At 39.7% G+C, this 16,521-nt stretch overlaps 2 protein-coding genes across 2 annotated transcripts; both read right to left on the bottom strand.

Moving 5' to 3' along the window:
* Positions 1-2,220: 2,220 nt before the first annotated feature.
* LOC103971895 (probable serine/threonine-protein kinase WNK5) lies at positions 2,221-7,016 on the bottom strand. Its single transcript, XM_009386046.3, has 8 exons — positions 6,362-7,016; positions 4,889-4,926; positions 4,515-4,742; positions 4,162-4,385; positions 3,878-4,035; positions 3,445-3,781; positions 3,015-3,362; positions 2,221-2,912 (listed from the first exon to the last, which is right to left on the bottom strand). The coding sequence occupies exons 1-8, from the start codon at positions 6,455-6,457 to the stop codon at positions 2,416-2,418; spliced, it is 1,926 nt and encodes a 641-aa protein (XP_009384321.2). The 5' UTR covers positions 6,458-7,016; the 3' UTR covers positions 2,221-2,415.
* A 5,943-nt stretch (positions 7,017-12,959) lies between these two features.
* On the bottom strand, positions 12,960-14,219 carry LOC135652606 (expansin-A8-like). Its single transcript, XM_065173659.1, has 3 exons — positions 14,029-14,219; positions 13,649-13,961; positions 12,960-13,569 (listed from the first exon to the last, which is right to left on the bottom strand). The coding sequence occupies exons 1-3, from the start codon at positions 14,162-14,164 to the stop codon at positions 13,266-13,268; spliced, it is 753 nt and encodes a 250-aa protein (XP_065029731.1). The 5' UTR covers positions 14,165-14,219; the 3' UTR covers positions 12,960-13,265.
* Positions 14,220-16,521: the final 2,302 nt, after the last annotated feature.

The following is a 16,521-nucleotide window of genomic DNA, read 5'->3' as shown; positions in this document are numbered from 1 at the left end:
GTATCTCGTTTCAATGAAAAAACCAAGTGGAGGAGTTTGGTATCCTGTTTTAATTCTTTTCATCGAACATTCCACCTGATTCAGATTTCGTGACACATGCCATTTGGAATTCGGAATGGCGTGGAAATGGTGAAGACTATGCAGGTGTGAACGTTGACCACCGGCACTATTCGGGTGTGTTTTTGTTTCGTTTCATTTATAGCGGGTCGCGGAGGTCTCCACATCTTCGCATTTGTTGACGTGGCGAGGATTTCGAAGTCCGGATTCAAAGTCTATTAGATTACCGGCCAACTCAACTGTTGACTTCATTGGTAGTCGGTCGTCACGGTGACTTTGGTGAAGAAGTTGACTTACAAATCACAATTAAATTATGGTTTTTTTTCTCCTCTTTTTGACGAACCTAATTCGTTTTGAATTTTATGGTTAATTTTGCTCGAAATAAGCTCTGATATAATCAATCGATAGAGAAATAAAATAAATAAATATATAACCCTTTTTAATTGACGATTCATTTCTTTTTGATCTCACGGATTTCGCCTCCCAGTTTCTCGTCCCAAGTCAAAGCTTCGTAGTCGCCTTAAGACGTGTTCGACACGCTTTTTGAAGCGTACGCCTCAAGTAGCCGATAGAGCAGATGGTATTGAAAGACTCCGATGATCCGGTCTCACACCTCTTCTGCTTCCTTTTCCGAGCGTGGAAAACTTCTCGATGCATACATTTCAACGCATGACGTGCTCGTCGACCTCCACGCCATTATAAACTCCTCTGTCTTTGCTTCTGTTCCCATAACTAAATCTTGGCACGCATTGTTCCCCTTGTCTCCTCCTCTCTCGCCTCGGAATCCTCAAGCAAATAACTCATCTCATCAATGGCGGCCTCATTCCAAATCCGCTCGCACTTCCTTCTTCTCCTCCTCCTCCTCTTCGTCTTCATCGTCATGCCACAGCTGTCCTCTTGCAGGCCCATAAAAGCCGTGGATCCAAGTAACGACGGTCGAGTACTCGTTCCGTCGCCGGAGTCTCACCCCGGCAGTGCTCCTTGCTCCAACTCGAGAAAGGAGCAGCTCGCGGAGAAGTACAAGCCGCTTCTACTCAATCTCCTCCCCAGGGGGCCTTCGCCGCCCTCGGGACCGAGCCCAGGAATCAACAGCAACAACAAGAACTAGCGGGTGATAGAGTTGATGGAGGATAATTATTTTCTCCTTTTTAGGAAATTTTGAAGCTATATACATATATATATATAATTAGATTAGCATCATACTATACTTTTTTTCATTTGATTTGTTGTTGTAGCAGATTGATACTATTCGATCAATATGTAAACTTTTCGTAGGATAATATCAAATGCTTTCTTTCTTTTTCTTCTATGTTAATTCAGCTGTGGTATTTTTCTTTGGAACAATCAGAGACGACACCGTGCACGCCTTCACGGGAAAGGCGATCGATTTGGTCAAACTTTGACTCTTTGACTTCTCCAAGCGCCGGCTTTTCCGATCACGCTCGTGAACCATCCGTCCCTCTTTTCTTATTGATCTCAACCGTCCGTCTATTAAATATCGAGAGATAGATTTGACCTAGTCAGATGGGCGATTGTGATTGGATGAGAAAGCGAAAGACTTCAACCATTATATGCCACGTTGGGTCACTTATTTGGTGAACAAAGGCGATCTTCTCATGTCGGGACTTGGCGGTGTGTGTGTGTGTGTACACATGAATTGCATGGAGTGATATGATTAGATCAGGATTTGCGGGACTGAGACTTCCACGTGAAGTATACATACAATGGATGGATGCCGGAAGGTGTGAAGGACATTTAGGTTCTTTGCATGTGATTCTAATGCTATATTTATTTAAAATTATTTTTAATAAAATAATTATTGCCTAATCTCTAACACATCCCAACAAAACTCTTCCTCTATTTTAATTAAAAAAAGAATGTATGAGTTTCTAGAGTGAAGTTTTATTAATAATAAATATATCAAATGAAGTTTCGAATGATTGATTTTTTTTTATTTTGAAACTATAAATCAATTTAATTCTATCTCCATTTTTCATAAAACAACAAATGGACAGTTTCGAGTGATGAGGTTATCGTATACACTTGCACAAAGAAATCGTTCGGTCATTCGTAAATGAGTATAATTCGACGCTGTATTGCATATTATAAGGAATTGTGTGAGAGTAACACAGTAAACCAGAGAGATTGAGAACTTGGTAAATCTTTAGTAACCTTGGAAAACTTTATTCTTAGATTTTGCATTACAAACACTCGAATAAACTCAAAACACAGATGACGACGAGGTGAAGAATTCACAGCGGCAGATCGATGACCTCTTCGCATCGAACACCAGTCTCGAAGCTACCCGTTACATGAATACACGAAAATTCGATGAGAATGTTCTTTCTGAAGCCTGTTTTATCTTCTTCCCCTCGCATGACCTTGCTGTTGATGCTTCCTACCATCACATCGAGACGAGGACGACGACGGAGGCCGACGAGAGCCATCAGACGGCATCTGGAAGCCGATATGCTCGACGGCGCCCACCGTCTTGAACAAGCGCTTCTTGAGCTGGTCGACCAGATTCCGATGAAGCAGCTGACTCCGCATATCCACCATCGAGAGGTTCCTACTCAACCGGCGGTTCTCTGCCGGCCTCTCGACCCCTTTAGTTCTACTTCTAGATTTCCTTGAGGGCTCCGGTGACGATACGTTGCACTTCTTCTCCATCTGGTTAGCTAAGGAGGTGTCTTCTCTGTGTCTTTCATCTGCGCAGAACTTGGTGGCGTTGTGGCTGCTTTCGCTATGGTGGGAGCTCATCTCGCTTTCTTGCTCGTTACCTGAGGTGTAATTCAGGGCAGAATACTTGCCTGAGTGAGTGGAGCTCATGTCATCGTCATCAGAAAACAGGCCACCTGCATCAATGATGATTCAACACAGGAATGACCACAAAACACCTCATCCATTTTGCAAGTGATAGCATCGAATATGTGCTGGCTGTGTTGCAGGATGCGCACCTCGAAGCCATCCTTCCTGATGAGGATGCTGCTGCAGACCCAACACACCCATATACTGCCCTGCTCCGAAGGCAGAGCCCGGGGAGGAAGCAGGGGAGGAAAGATTGTAGAATGGGTGATTGCACCCGTCTTCGGCATCATCCGCGTAGTTGTAGACATGATGGAGATCACTGTGTCCACCTCTTGCCTTCCAATCCGGCACCAAAACTGCGATCTCCTGAGCTATCATCCCTGCAATCTCCGACGGCTCTCGATCCGTTATCTCAAGCTCCTTCACCATCTCATTTGCCACGTCCATGGGAGTGTCACTCACCACGTCGAACGGGAAGTATATGTTCCTCACTTGCCCTAGCCAGAATGATCACAGACATATCAAGTTAATTTAGTGTTCTGCTCCTGATATGATTTCTGTCACAGCTGAGCTCTGTACCTTCTCTGTCAGCAATCTGAACTTTAAGGAAGATGGTATCGCCCTCCGGATTCATCTTCCCCGTGATAGTCATGTCAGTTCTCCTCGCGGTGCAGGTAACGTCGCCGGCCTCGAGCAAGTGCAGGTGATCATGGCCTCGTGATCTCATGTCCTTAACTACATGGACAGGAATGTTCTTCAAGGGCAACATTGGGACATGATGATCATCTAACGCGAGAAAGGGATCGAGAAGGAGCTCCTTGGCCGATGATCTCTTCGCGACGTTTTCGAGGCATCTTCCGATGAATCGCTTGGCCTCGGGATCTTTGATGCGGTGGAATGCGTCCGGCAGCTTTCCCTGGACGAACAAGCATTCCCGCAGCTCAAGGTTTCAGTGCCGGAATTGAATGGAGAAATCGAAGGTCATGAGATTAGACACCCTGCAGTTTCTTACCGAAGTGACTTTCTTGTAGATTTGAGCTGGATTGAAGCATTCGCTGTAGGGGTACTCAGAAGTGAGCATCTCGAGCACACACATGCCGAACGAGTATATATCCACCAGCTCGTTGTACTCCTCTTCGTAAAGTTCCGGTGCCATGAACTCCGGCGTGCCTACAGCAAAACAATGACAGTGTAGAGTGTTAGGAAGCACAATGCCTCGTAGAAGCAACCATTAAGAGGCTGCTTACCATCATCTTTCTGCACACATTACAGCTGAGAGGAAGGATCAAGACTTACCAATGACACTGTGTGCAGACTGTGAACCCTTGAGAACAGCTGCCAGGCCGAGGTCGCCGATCTTGACCTCCCCAAGATGGCCGTTGACAAAGATGTTGTCGCACTTGATGTCCCTGTGTATCACCGGAGGGTCGTGGCCGTGCAAGTAGACGAGGCCTTTCAGGATCTGTCGAGCCCAGCTTTTGATGGCTCTGATATCAACTCGTGGATATTTCTTCCGGTACCTGAATTCCATCTCCATGGATCAGTAGCAGAACAACTAGTCGCTCGTACGAAGAACAACACTGTGACTTAAGCTTTCAGAGAACAAACTTGTACGGTGTGTGACATCAAGATTGGGTAATCGAACATACTCTCGGAGGGTACCAGAGCTGAACATCTCGGTGATGAAGTTGAATGTCCTGTTCTCGACGTCGATCCATGAGGTATGGAATCGGATAAGGGATTCATGGTGGAGGGAGCTGAGGAGGTGCACCTCTGAGTACATCCGCTGCAGCACATCGGGCGATTGCAGCACGTTGCAGATCTTTGCCTGGTTCCATGCAACCTCGGTGCCATTTAGCTCATCAAACGCCTTGTATCTGAAGAATCCCTTTGTTAAGGAACTCATGTCACAAAATCTGAGACATACACTTTCAAATCCATGTTCGATGACATTTTCAATTGTTTTAAATTAAGAATAGTTATTAAATAGCATGATCGATGACAACTTATTTGTGGAGGATACACTGTTTTGGTGGCTCCTTTGCCAAGCACTTCATCAAACTGTCATTGCATGTGAAAGAGAAAGAGTGAGAATTCTGCATTATTAACAGCATAAACTGGAACAGAATAATGCTCTGCAGCAAGTGAGCTTATCATTCACTACACAGAGAGAGAGAGAGAGAGAGAGAGAGAGAGAGATGTGCATAACAATCACCATTTTCTTATCTATATGTGAAACATGTGTTGATGAAGATGGAGAAATATGATCTATGCTTGTCATTTTTAGTTCATTGACTAAATTGTCTTCTCCTGTGAATGCTAGAACTCATCTGAAACCACTAAACTTTTTCTTCTTAGAAGCTAAAAAGTCAAAAAAAAATTCATACTTTCAGAATATCATATACCATATCTGACTTCCTCCAAACATGAGGTCAAGAAATAGCGGGCTATGTTTGGAGGAAGCCATTAATTCTATGAAGCAATTGATTTAGACCACAAGTAAAGAAAAAGTATGACCGATAACCTACCCAATCCAATCCCATAAATTATGTTAGATACACACAATTTCTCACTGACAGGACACATCACATCCATATCATTCACCTCATCATCACAGGATGGGTGACAAACAATGGTGGTGGGTCTTATACAAAGGGCTGAGATCATGGTCACCGATTCAAAGTGCTCATCAACACCACAAGGGTGCAGGTCACTCTCCACATAGCAACATGGGGCAGGCTTCTATTGCCAAAAATATTCCTTCTTTTTGGTAAAGGCATCTCTGTAGTCTTTCAATGTGTTCTTATCCTCATGAGGAATCTCCATTGCAGACAACAGAAACAAAGAATTTTAGCTGCAATTATTGATAGTCAGAATCCATCCCTCTATTATTGAAGCAGACCAAATCTAAATATTTCTGAATTGTATAGCATATATTTAATCTCCACCTGTTATGACACTGCTGATCTTTTACCCTTAGATCTTAGTTCATGCAGTTGGTATGGAAATATCAAGATGCATCAGTTTCATTAATAAGTTATAGCATGGCTTAGTGCCACAGATGGGATGACATAAGAAACGTAAAGTATTGGGATCAGAGACCGTGAATGATTAAACTAGAGAGGCGATCGTGAGGGTTGGTGTGATCTAATTGTTATTTCTTATCTTTACCAGGAGCTTGCCATGGATCTTCAAATAGATTTGTGCATCAACTTGATCAGATGGAGGAGAAACATCAAGAGATGATCCTTCCAAAGACCACACAAGGCAAACAAGCGGTATTCTTGCCATCAAAGAATCGCTAAGCTACTCACTGAAAGAGAGCCTAAACCAGTCAAGAAGCATGCAGAGAACCCAGTTAGTAAGCATGATGGCACACAGTTGTTGCAGCAGCCGTCTCAGAACAGGAGGAAAGAAGTAGAGATCAATTAATTTTCTTGTTTGAAAGCATAAACAAAGGATGGATGGATTGATGGGTGATCGGCAGAGAGCTTACACGTCCATACCGACAGGTGGGATCGATCTCCACGTAACCATTGCCCACGGTGAGAGCCCTCTCGGCGCTGCGCTCCCGGTGGCGTGTCTCATACATGCCGACGCCGGCCCTGCAGAAACCGATCGCCTCGCACCTCAAACACCAGGAGAAGAGGGGAAACAGAGCTCCCCGGAGGGGCGGCGTCGAAAGGAGCTCCCGTTACACCCGTGGCCTCCCTCGGTGGTTGTCATAGGAGAAAACGCGGAATAGGAGCCACGGGAGACCATGGTAGTCCACCCGGAGCATAATATTGCAGGCCGTGTCGACGACTGCGACACGCAAGGGGCGGAAGCAACTCACAATCATTGACGTTAACCCCTCGCGAGGAGAACAAGGTCGAGTAGGAGACTCGGACGGAGGGATGGATGAGTCGTGGAGAATTTTCCAGCGGGGTGTTGTGCTTGTGGTGGCTGCATGTGGTTGTGTTGGTGGCGACACTTTCTGCCCCGTCACGTATCCGCAGCACCAAATACTCTCGCGGTTTGACAACCATGAGAGAGAGACTCGGTGCGAAGGAGGAGGAAGCAACAGAGGGCACGAAGAGTATAAGCGTGTGGAAATAGAACGGGAGAGGAGAGGTTGCTGTGGGCAAGCATCGAGTAGGAGGAGGAGGGAGGCGTAGCGCAGCAACGTGGCCTCGGGGGCAGGACGGAGCAAGACGGCATTTACGGCTGGGGCCCACGACCTTGTTTGTCGCCGCTGTCGGGTGGTGACCGAATGGGTCAAAATCCATACGTATATGACGGCGTCGGAAGGACAAGTGTTAGGTTCGTGGCTCTTCTTTATTTTGGTCCAATTAATGGGTTTTATTCCCCCTTCAGTCTACCCGCTCTCATACCTGCTTTCGATTGAAGAGGATGACGAACCCATGTGGCGTCCACCAATCCAACGGCGAGTACGTCTTAATGCTGGCGAATTTTGAATGGGTTGCCACCAAGAAAGACTAGTGTTAAGGATACATTAATGTGGAAAAGGATAAGTTATAAGTTCCTCATAGCCACATTAAACTTCAAACTTAATGACTGTTGGATAACAACAATGCTTTGCAAAGTTAGTTTAATCCACGTAGAAAAACTCTGCTCTTAATTCCTCGAGTTTAAAGGTTGTCGTGGAAGCAACAAAAGCCATGTATGGCTATCGCAGTCAAAAGCGTATCTTAGCTTTTGCCGATTTGGTGTAGCGTCAAATTGGCTCGTGGCGAGCTTAGAAGTGGATCCCACACGCAGAGTTGGTGGGTACCAAGAGTTTGGGATCAGTATGACTGCACGCTCTCACGGCCACTGTAGGCGGATAGTGATGGGACGAACTCCGCCCGGTGGGGAAGACATTTGGCCCGCCGTCCTTGCACGGTGTGGTGGTGCTTAAGCTGTCACGCTCCATGTACACCGGTCGGCAGCGGCCGCGGGGTACAGGGTCGCTCGCTGCCCTTCGGCTTCGCCATGGGCCATCGATAGGTTTAGTCTCGTGAATTATCTACATTAGGATACAGTTAATAATGAATGATATGGGAAAGTAAACAAGGATCGAGTCAGGATGCCTCCCGGTCAACGAGGATGCACAGTCATCACACAAAGTCGTCGTTCATGCGTGACGATTTGAATGACTCATCAAAAAACTTTACTATTCATTCACTAGTTTGGTCCAAATCAGAACTGAATTAGAATCTGATTTCATTGATTAATCTGCCCTTTTGAACCAATTAAAATTTAAAAAAAATCTAAATTTAAAAAAATTTAATTTTAAAAAAATCTAAATTTTAAAACAATTTAATTTAAAAAAATCTAAATTTAAAAAAAATTAATTTTTTTTAAAAAAAATTAATTTAAAAAATCTAAATTTTAAAAAATTTTCAATGATTTATGCTAAACACTTTTTTTTTACTCAAATCACTCCCAAATTCAATTAAAGATTCTTAGGTATCAAATGAGGAAAACAAAGATTTGCTATACATAAAAACGGTAACAAATAGGGTATTAATCATATTCATCATAGTCAAACTTTAATATTAATAGTCAAAATTTTTACCAGATAAGTCAACTAATATTTTCATTTAATTCAATATCATTCTGATGACCTTTCGATCCTCCAAATTCTACATATAGACCCAAAAAAAAAATTCTTCTAGTATCCTCATGAGATTTTTTTTCTTAATATCTTCTACAACAGTTGAGTTGATGTCAACTTACTCAGGATATCATATTTCAACCAATCATTAGATAAGATTTGACTATGAGCTCTCTTTTTCTTTAAGACTTGTTTGTATTGTCTGAAATGTGATCAAATATATTAGAATACTCATTCTTTTCAAGACTTTTACAAATAGTTTTAGAGTGTTATTAGAATGTCAGACACTTGCATTCACAAGTCTCCATAAGCATGCTATAAATGCCTTCATGTCAACCCTCCTGATATTATAATGTCAGCTACTGTTCTTCTGTACCTTAGAATGAGGTAGGATAGTGTTTAAAGAATCAAACTTGTATTAAAATGTAATACAATAACATATATGCTAGTTTGATATCACTTGTGGGTTAGGCTTTATGAGCCTCCACAAAAGTACTCATAGTGATGATGATGATATAGATGTTAGTGGGATGAAGGCTTAAGTAAAGTCAAATAAAAGAGAGAATATTCATGTTTCTAAGACCTTTTTAATGAAAAGCCAACATACCTTTTGATCATCATAGAACTGTTATCTAACATATTAAATATAGAGTTTTAGTTGACTTATCGGATTGGTTAATACATTAGCATATAAATGATACATATGAACATCATGTATGTCATATAATATAATATATATATATATATATATATTTTTTTTTTAAATGAAAAATATATTAAACATAGGAAGGTATGACTTTAGTACTAAACTATTTGTTATAGTGGGTTAATAGAGATGTTCCATTAATAAGCAATTAGTAGATATAAAGTGGAAGAAACACATGGCATAAAGTCAACACAAAAACTAGGGTGTAATATTGTAATTATTTGAGAGACTATTTATAATTATAAAAAGAGGATATTTCCAATACAATCTCATTTATTAAATAATTAATATGGAATATTATAAGGAATATACTGATTTGGCTAACAAATATTAATCACTGAATGTGAATGGTAATTATGTTTGAAAATTAGGGTTGCAATGTAAACCATCATATTCCAAGAACATAAAATACTCATGAATGAACCAAATGGAAAGGCAAAAAAAATAAAATAAAAATAAAAATAAGCTCAAAGAGATACAATGATAGAGTGCAAAGAGGAGAAGAATTGGAGATAGGAAGCAGTCTATGAGTTGAAATGGCTGTCCAAGAGGAGAAGAAGAAGAATTGAGAGATGCATTTGTCATTTTCAACACTTTAATAAATGACTAATTGGAAGAGTAATTTAAAAAAATAAAAAAATAACATTAAAATTAATAATTTTGATTTTAATTCAGAACTAATGATTCTTAAATCGAAAAAAAACTTTCGATTCCTAAACTAATTTAAACATCGAAAGAATCTTATTATTATTTTAGTATCATTAGCCTAAATCTCCTTATCCTAATACTAATTGTATAGACAATCAAAACTAATGTTAATAAATAATAATTTATATTTCTTGTGTAGATTAATATAGGATTATTATTAACCCGAATCGAGAATAATATGAGAATAAAACAGAGATTTTAGGTAGATTTGGTGCCATCCTAAACTCCACTATCAATCCCGGGTCATGACATAAGTAGAATATTTACTTGTTATAAATTCTTGTGATAACTAACTATTCAAATATTGACATTATCATATTATACATTTAGTGTATTACATTATTTATGAGCTACTTTTATTAATTAGTGATATCGAAGTACAACACTTGATGTCGTAGCAAGAGATTTAATTAGCCACTCCTTCCATTAATTTTATTCACTCACAAATCTTGTTCTATCTCACTCAATTTTAAAAAAATATATATTAAAAGATTAACTATGTATCCGAATTGATATTAGAAACTGATTTAAATTGCACATCTTTTTACTCAAATCACTCCCGAATATGATTAAAGAGTCTCTAAAAATTGATCATTTGTCATCCATAAAAATGGTAACAAATAGGGTATTAATCGAATTCATCATTACCAAACTTTAAATTATAATTTAAGACCTTAATATTAATAGTAAAAACTTTTATCAGATAAGCCAACTAATTAGAGTTGTTAAGCATGGAGTAGATTTCCTATAATCTTGCAGATAAGAGAGACATCCTGCATGACCTTTCAATCCTCCAAATTCTATAGATAGACCCAATAAAATTTTTCGTCTCTTATCCTCATGAGATTTTTTTAAGTAACTTTTACAACAGTTGATGTCAACTTACTCAGCATATCATATTTCAACCAATCATTAGATAATATTTGACTATGAACTCTCTTTTTCTATGACTTGCTTGTGTTGTCAGAAACAAGATCAAATATATTAGAATACTCCAAAACATTCTTTTCAAGGTTTTACTAATAATTAGAATCTATGCAGTATTGTATCGTACCGGTGTTTCGAAGTTGATTCCGTAAGGTACGATACTGTGTACCAAGCGATACGTCAAGACATACCAAGCGGTACACCTAATTTAGGTGTAAAACCCTCCAAAAATATCTGAAAAAAGAAGTTAAGATAGGATTTTTAAGTTAGAAATAAATATAGTAATAGCATAAGTTTAGTAAAATTAATGTAAATTAGGTAAGAATAGTATCACATATCTTTGGACTTTGAAGAATATCTTATGTAAGTATTTCAGTCCATTACGAATTGTCCTCATGTAAACATATCTCTTGATTAGAAAGTTTTTTCTTTTAATCTTCTCAAATTAGTCTTGATTCAATTCAAAATTCATTGTTTTGTAAAGTTTAGGAGAGTATAAATATGAGAAAAAAAAAAGTTTGAGATAGTTTATGAAGGGGTTTAAATACTATGAAAAAGGATTCCAAACGGTCAATTACTGTAATGTTGTAGCACGTTCCATCCGGTAGCGGACGGTCCACGTACCAATATACCATCGGACCGATATGTATCGCCCATAACTATAGCACAAGTCCCCGTATGCATGTTATAAAATGCTACTTCATGTCAACCCTCCTGATATTATATTGTCCATATGCATACATGCATTTCAAGAGGAATATTCCTTATCTTAGAATCTAGCTATTGTTCTTCTGTATCTTAGAAATGGGGTAGGATAGTGTTTAAAGAATCAAATTTGTATTGAAATGCAATACAATAACATATATGCTAGTCTGATATCACTTGTGGGTTAGGCTTTATGACCTTTCATAAAAGTGCTCATTGTGATGATAGAGATGTTAGTGGGATGAAGGCTTTAGTAACGTCAAATAAAAGACAGAATATTCATGTTGCTAAGACCTTTCTAATGAAAAGCCAACATACTTTTTGATCATCATAGGCCTGTTATCTAACATATTAAACATAACATTGTAGTTGAGATATCGGATTGGTTAATACATTAGCACATAAATGATAGGTCTAGTTCGAATTGACATATGAACATCATGTATGTCATTATATATATATATATATATATATATATATATATATATATATATATATATATATATATATATATATATATTAAATTAAAAAAATATATTAAACATTAATGGGTATGTATATTATATATATATATGACTTTAATACTAAATTATTTATTATAATGGGTAAATATCATGAGCTTAAAAAGCTTATTAAGATCATTAGTCAAAATACTTATCCTAAGGTTGATAATGATATACTAATCATATCTTTATAAATTAATATTAGTTTTTGTCCACTTTCGATGTGATACTAATTGGAGTTTTATCATTTTCCTCACTCAAGAGATTGACATTCTCGTCAAATCTCAATATAACTCAAATCGAATCTTAACATGATGCATGTGTGACATAACTTAGTGATGACTCAACGCTATGATGAGTCATCTAACTCCATTGAGTAGATTTTTCGAGTCCTATTACCATGTTCAAATATTAGATTGACTCATATACCAAATATCATAACTCAAGCTTAATGGGTTAAATGATCTGTCAATTTTATTTGGCCCAAACCCATGGCATAAAGTCAACACAAAAATTAGGATATAATATTATAATTATTCGAGAGACTATTTATAATTCTAAAAAGGGGATGTTTTCAATACAATCTCATTTATTAAATAATTAGTATGAAATGTTATAAAGAATATACCGGTTTGGCTAACAAATATTAATCACTGAATGGTAATTATGTTTGAAAATTAGGACGTAAATCATCATATTCCAAGAACATAAAATACTCATGAATGAACCAAATAAAATAGGATACAATGATAGAGTGCAAAGAGGAGAAAGAAGAATTAGGATATGGAAGCAGTCTATGAAGTTGAAATGGCTGTCCAAGAGGAGAAGAAGAAGAAAGAAGAATTGGATCCAATGATGGGAAGAATTGAGAGACGCATTGATACTCGTCCATTCAAGAACACAAATCTGACAATGGGTCCCATTGATTTCCAAAGAGACAGTGAAGTGCCAAATAATATACTTGTTATAAATATGAGGCCACAACAAATACATTTGCCCACATCCCACAAGTACAACACCCTATTCCCCACAAAAGTACACATATATGCTTCACTCTGTCTTGTCCACCATGCATCTCAAGCCTTGCCATCCCTCCACAAGGCAAATAATCCATGTAACATCACGCATAACCAATCCAATCTTAAATATATACCTATATTTTCCAAGAGAGGCATGAGCGGGTGCTACGCAAGCAACCTCAGCTTTGGCATAAAGCCTCTCCCTCCTTGATGAGTAGGGTTGATGAGGTTAACTAGAATTGGCCTCCCTCGAAGGTTTGGCCAAACTGCCACCCGGCCGGCGCGACGTCGTTACTGATGACGGTCCGGCCGTCGCTGGTGGTGACCTGGAAAGAGAGAGACTGGCCATTGAGGTACGCGTTGCTCTGCCAGTTCTGCCCCCAGTTCCGCGACATCGTCTGCCATCCCGTGCTTGAGCCCTTGATGGCCACCGCATGCACGTCGCCGGCGCCCCCCACGTTGGTGATCAGCACCAGGTTGAAGTAGGAGTGGCCGTTGATGGTGAACCTGATCCCGCCCTTCTTCACGCACGGCACCCTGCACCCCACACACGATGAGCGATCGATCCATCGAGTAGCGCGCAGTTCGTTTGCATGTTGCAGCTAGCCGAGCTCACCTTCTGAAGGCCACCGGCACGATCCCGGCACGGTACTGAGCGATCTGAAGGAAGGCCGGCTCGGCCATGTCGAAGTGCTGGAGAGGGAGGTTGCACCATCCGCCGTTGTCGTTGGGGAGCGCGTTGTTGGGCGGGCAGAAGTTGGTGGCGGTGACGACGATCGACCCCGAGAGGCACCACTGCGGGTCGTCGTCGCACCTCAGCTCGTAGCAGGCCCCGCAGCTGGCCCCGTCGCCGAACAGCGCCGTGCTGAGGGCGGCGGTGTTGGTGCCGTACCCCTGGCTGTAGAGGTCGCCGTATCCACACGCCCCTCCTGCAATTCACATCCGTCATCAGCTATATCCGCACCTCCTGCAATTCACATGCGAACAAGGACTCACCCATGGTGCCGGAGGCATCCCCGCCGCCGTAGAAGGTGGCATGCGCGTTCTGCCAGCCGGAGTCCCCGGAAGTGCCAGCGACGAGAAGGCCGATGGAAGAGAAGAGGAAGAAGAGGGAGAAGCCAGGGAATGCCATTGGGGAAGAAAAGAGGAATCGCAGTTAGTTCCTTGATGAGATGGAATTGGAAGCCCAGCCGTGTGGCGGCCAGATTTATAGGAGGAAGGGAGGGGAGGTGACGGACGAGGCCGTTGCTACGTCCATGCAAGCCCCGCAGTAAATGTACAAGTGAGGCGCACATGCAGGTGCTGCGGTGAGGAACAGCAACGGCTGATGCCTGTCCCCCCACACTGCCCCTTTACACCGACACCAACACACGCTGTGTCATGTTCCTCCTCTGCCCCCATATCGACAACAAACCCATTCATGTCCATGTCAAGTAGTAATAATAATAATAATAATAATTATTATTATTATTATTATTATTATTATTAAATTGAATATATCTAATTTACTGGTGCCTTTTGCCCCCTCGAACGAGAGAAGCAAATCACCAGCGACAGCAACGACAAGTTCCCATGCACCGATGGAATGACACAAGTGAGGGTGAGAATTGGCTTCTGTCGTGAGGTAGTTGACACTCCCAATCTCGTTTAATGCACATTGCTGGCTTGAAGTGTTTGATGGATTTGACCGGTTGAACTTGGAAAGAGAAGGAATGCTGCTCTGTTCTTGGCGATAGAACGAGGCATAAGGCTGGCTTTGTTGGGAAAACACGTATATTTATGGGTGTTTGGTTGCATCCTAACTAATTTAAGTTTTTTTTTAATTATAGTATCATCCGATATATAATATTATAAAACTAAAAATTACTTAAATTATAAAACTATCGTCGATCATTTGTGTGGAGTCTAAAAGACGTGACTTGGTCTTGGACCGAAATAAACACATGACTTAAAAGTAAAAAATAGATACTATAAATATTTCTTGATTCAGTCTCTCCGATGTTTAACTTAATCGATACTCAAAGTAAATAAGGTATTTTGTTCTTTAAGTAGAATTTCTAAATGATGCATTGATTTTAGTATTTACTTATCTATGTGTTAAATCTTCGATGCTCCATGATGAATGGATAATTTTACCTCTATCGAAGATCAAAACACAAGTTGGATTCTGTCACAAATTTCTCTTATAAATTTCAATCAAAATGACTTTAAAAATTAGTCAAATCATCAAATAGTGGATGCTTCAAAACAATGTGATCCACTTGCAAATTAGAGCCGAACTTTTGGTCCAATGCATGAAATCTTTAGTTTTTCCATCCATATAATTATGATGTAAAATGTCTCGTATTAGATGATCATCGTATATGTAGCGTCCACAACTTGGATACTGCGATTGGGTAGCTAAACATTAGACATGCATGTCCACTTCTAATAGGAATGCATCACCACCTCTACAATTAATTATAAGATAAAAGTACTTGTGAATTTATTGTTTTCGAAATCCCAAATCTATCTCAAATTTTGATTCATACAAAAGTCAAACGATAAAAATATGATTTATGTGACATCCTAATTAGTCTCAAATCGGAAATGGGCTAAGGCTAAGTTTGACTTATAAAGGTTTGATGAGTTTACTACATTAACTCCGACTTCAGTATTTTGATTAGTGGTTTGGACGAACGGAGTTATTGGTCAGTTAGCTCATCAAATTCGGATCGTGACAGTTTTAACCTCTCAACTCTTAATAAGTGGATCTGATACGTCGCAAATACATTACGTGTCACTCCAAATTGATCATTATTTTTCAAATATTACTCGAACATATCTAAAAAGAAAATTAAGATAACAATTAAACATCCGACGTGAATTATAATAAAAAAATCAATCATCATTTCTCTTTAGTGTTAGAATTTGAATTCATGCTAAGTCTATCGGGTGCCAATAATCTAATTTTTATGTAGGTATGTCAATTAGAACATGAGTTGATAGTTGGTGGTGTTGTGATCCTTTCTAAAGCATGACCCACCATGTGAGGATCACATGGCATTCCGGGCATTACGGCAAATCCCATGACAGAGAGTGAGGTCTATATGCTATCTTCCTTTGGAGCCATTCCAATTCCCAACCACGTTAAATGATGGAGCTTTGTCTTTGTTATTAGATACGACATTGACCGACGACTACGATGTTGGAAGATGCTATGTCTCGATCCTCTCAACTAGAATATAACAAGTCTTCGAATGATGGAACATATTTTTATTGTGTTATTATTGTACATATTTTTATTCTCTGCTTTGATCTTCTCATCCTAATTTCATAGTAATTGTTCGTGTCGAAATAACATTTCTTTTGAAAAAATTTAAACATTTCAAATATCGATATGGAGGTAGAAATTTGTGGATCGATTTTTTTTTTATCAGTATCTTATTTTTCTACGCATCCATTTCTAATCCACGATAAATATTAGTTAGAATTCATTAAAAAGTAAAA

This window comes from Musa acuminata, chromosome BXJ3-11, assembly GCF_036884655.1.
Source record: "Musa acuminata AAA Group cultivar baxijiao chromosome BXJ3-11, Cavendish_Baxijiao_AAA, whole genome shotgun sequence".
NCBI lineage: Eukaryota > Viridiplantae > Streptophyta > Magnoliopsida > Zingiberales > Musaceae > Musa > Musa acuminata.
The sequence above is the reverse complement of the archived record's forward strand: the minus strand, read 5'-3'. Positions and strand labels throughout refer to the sequence as shown.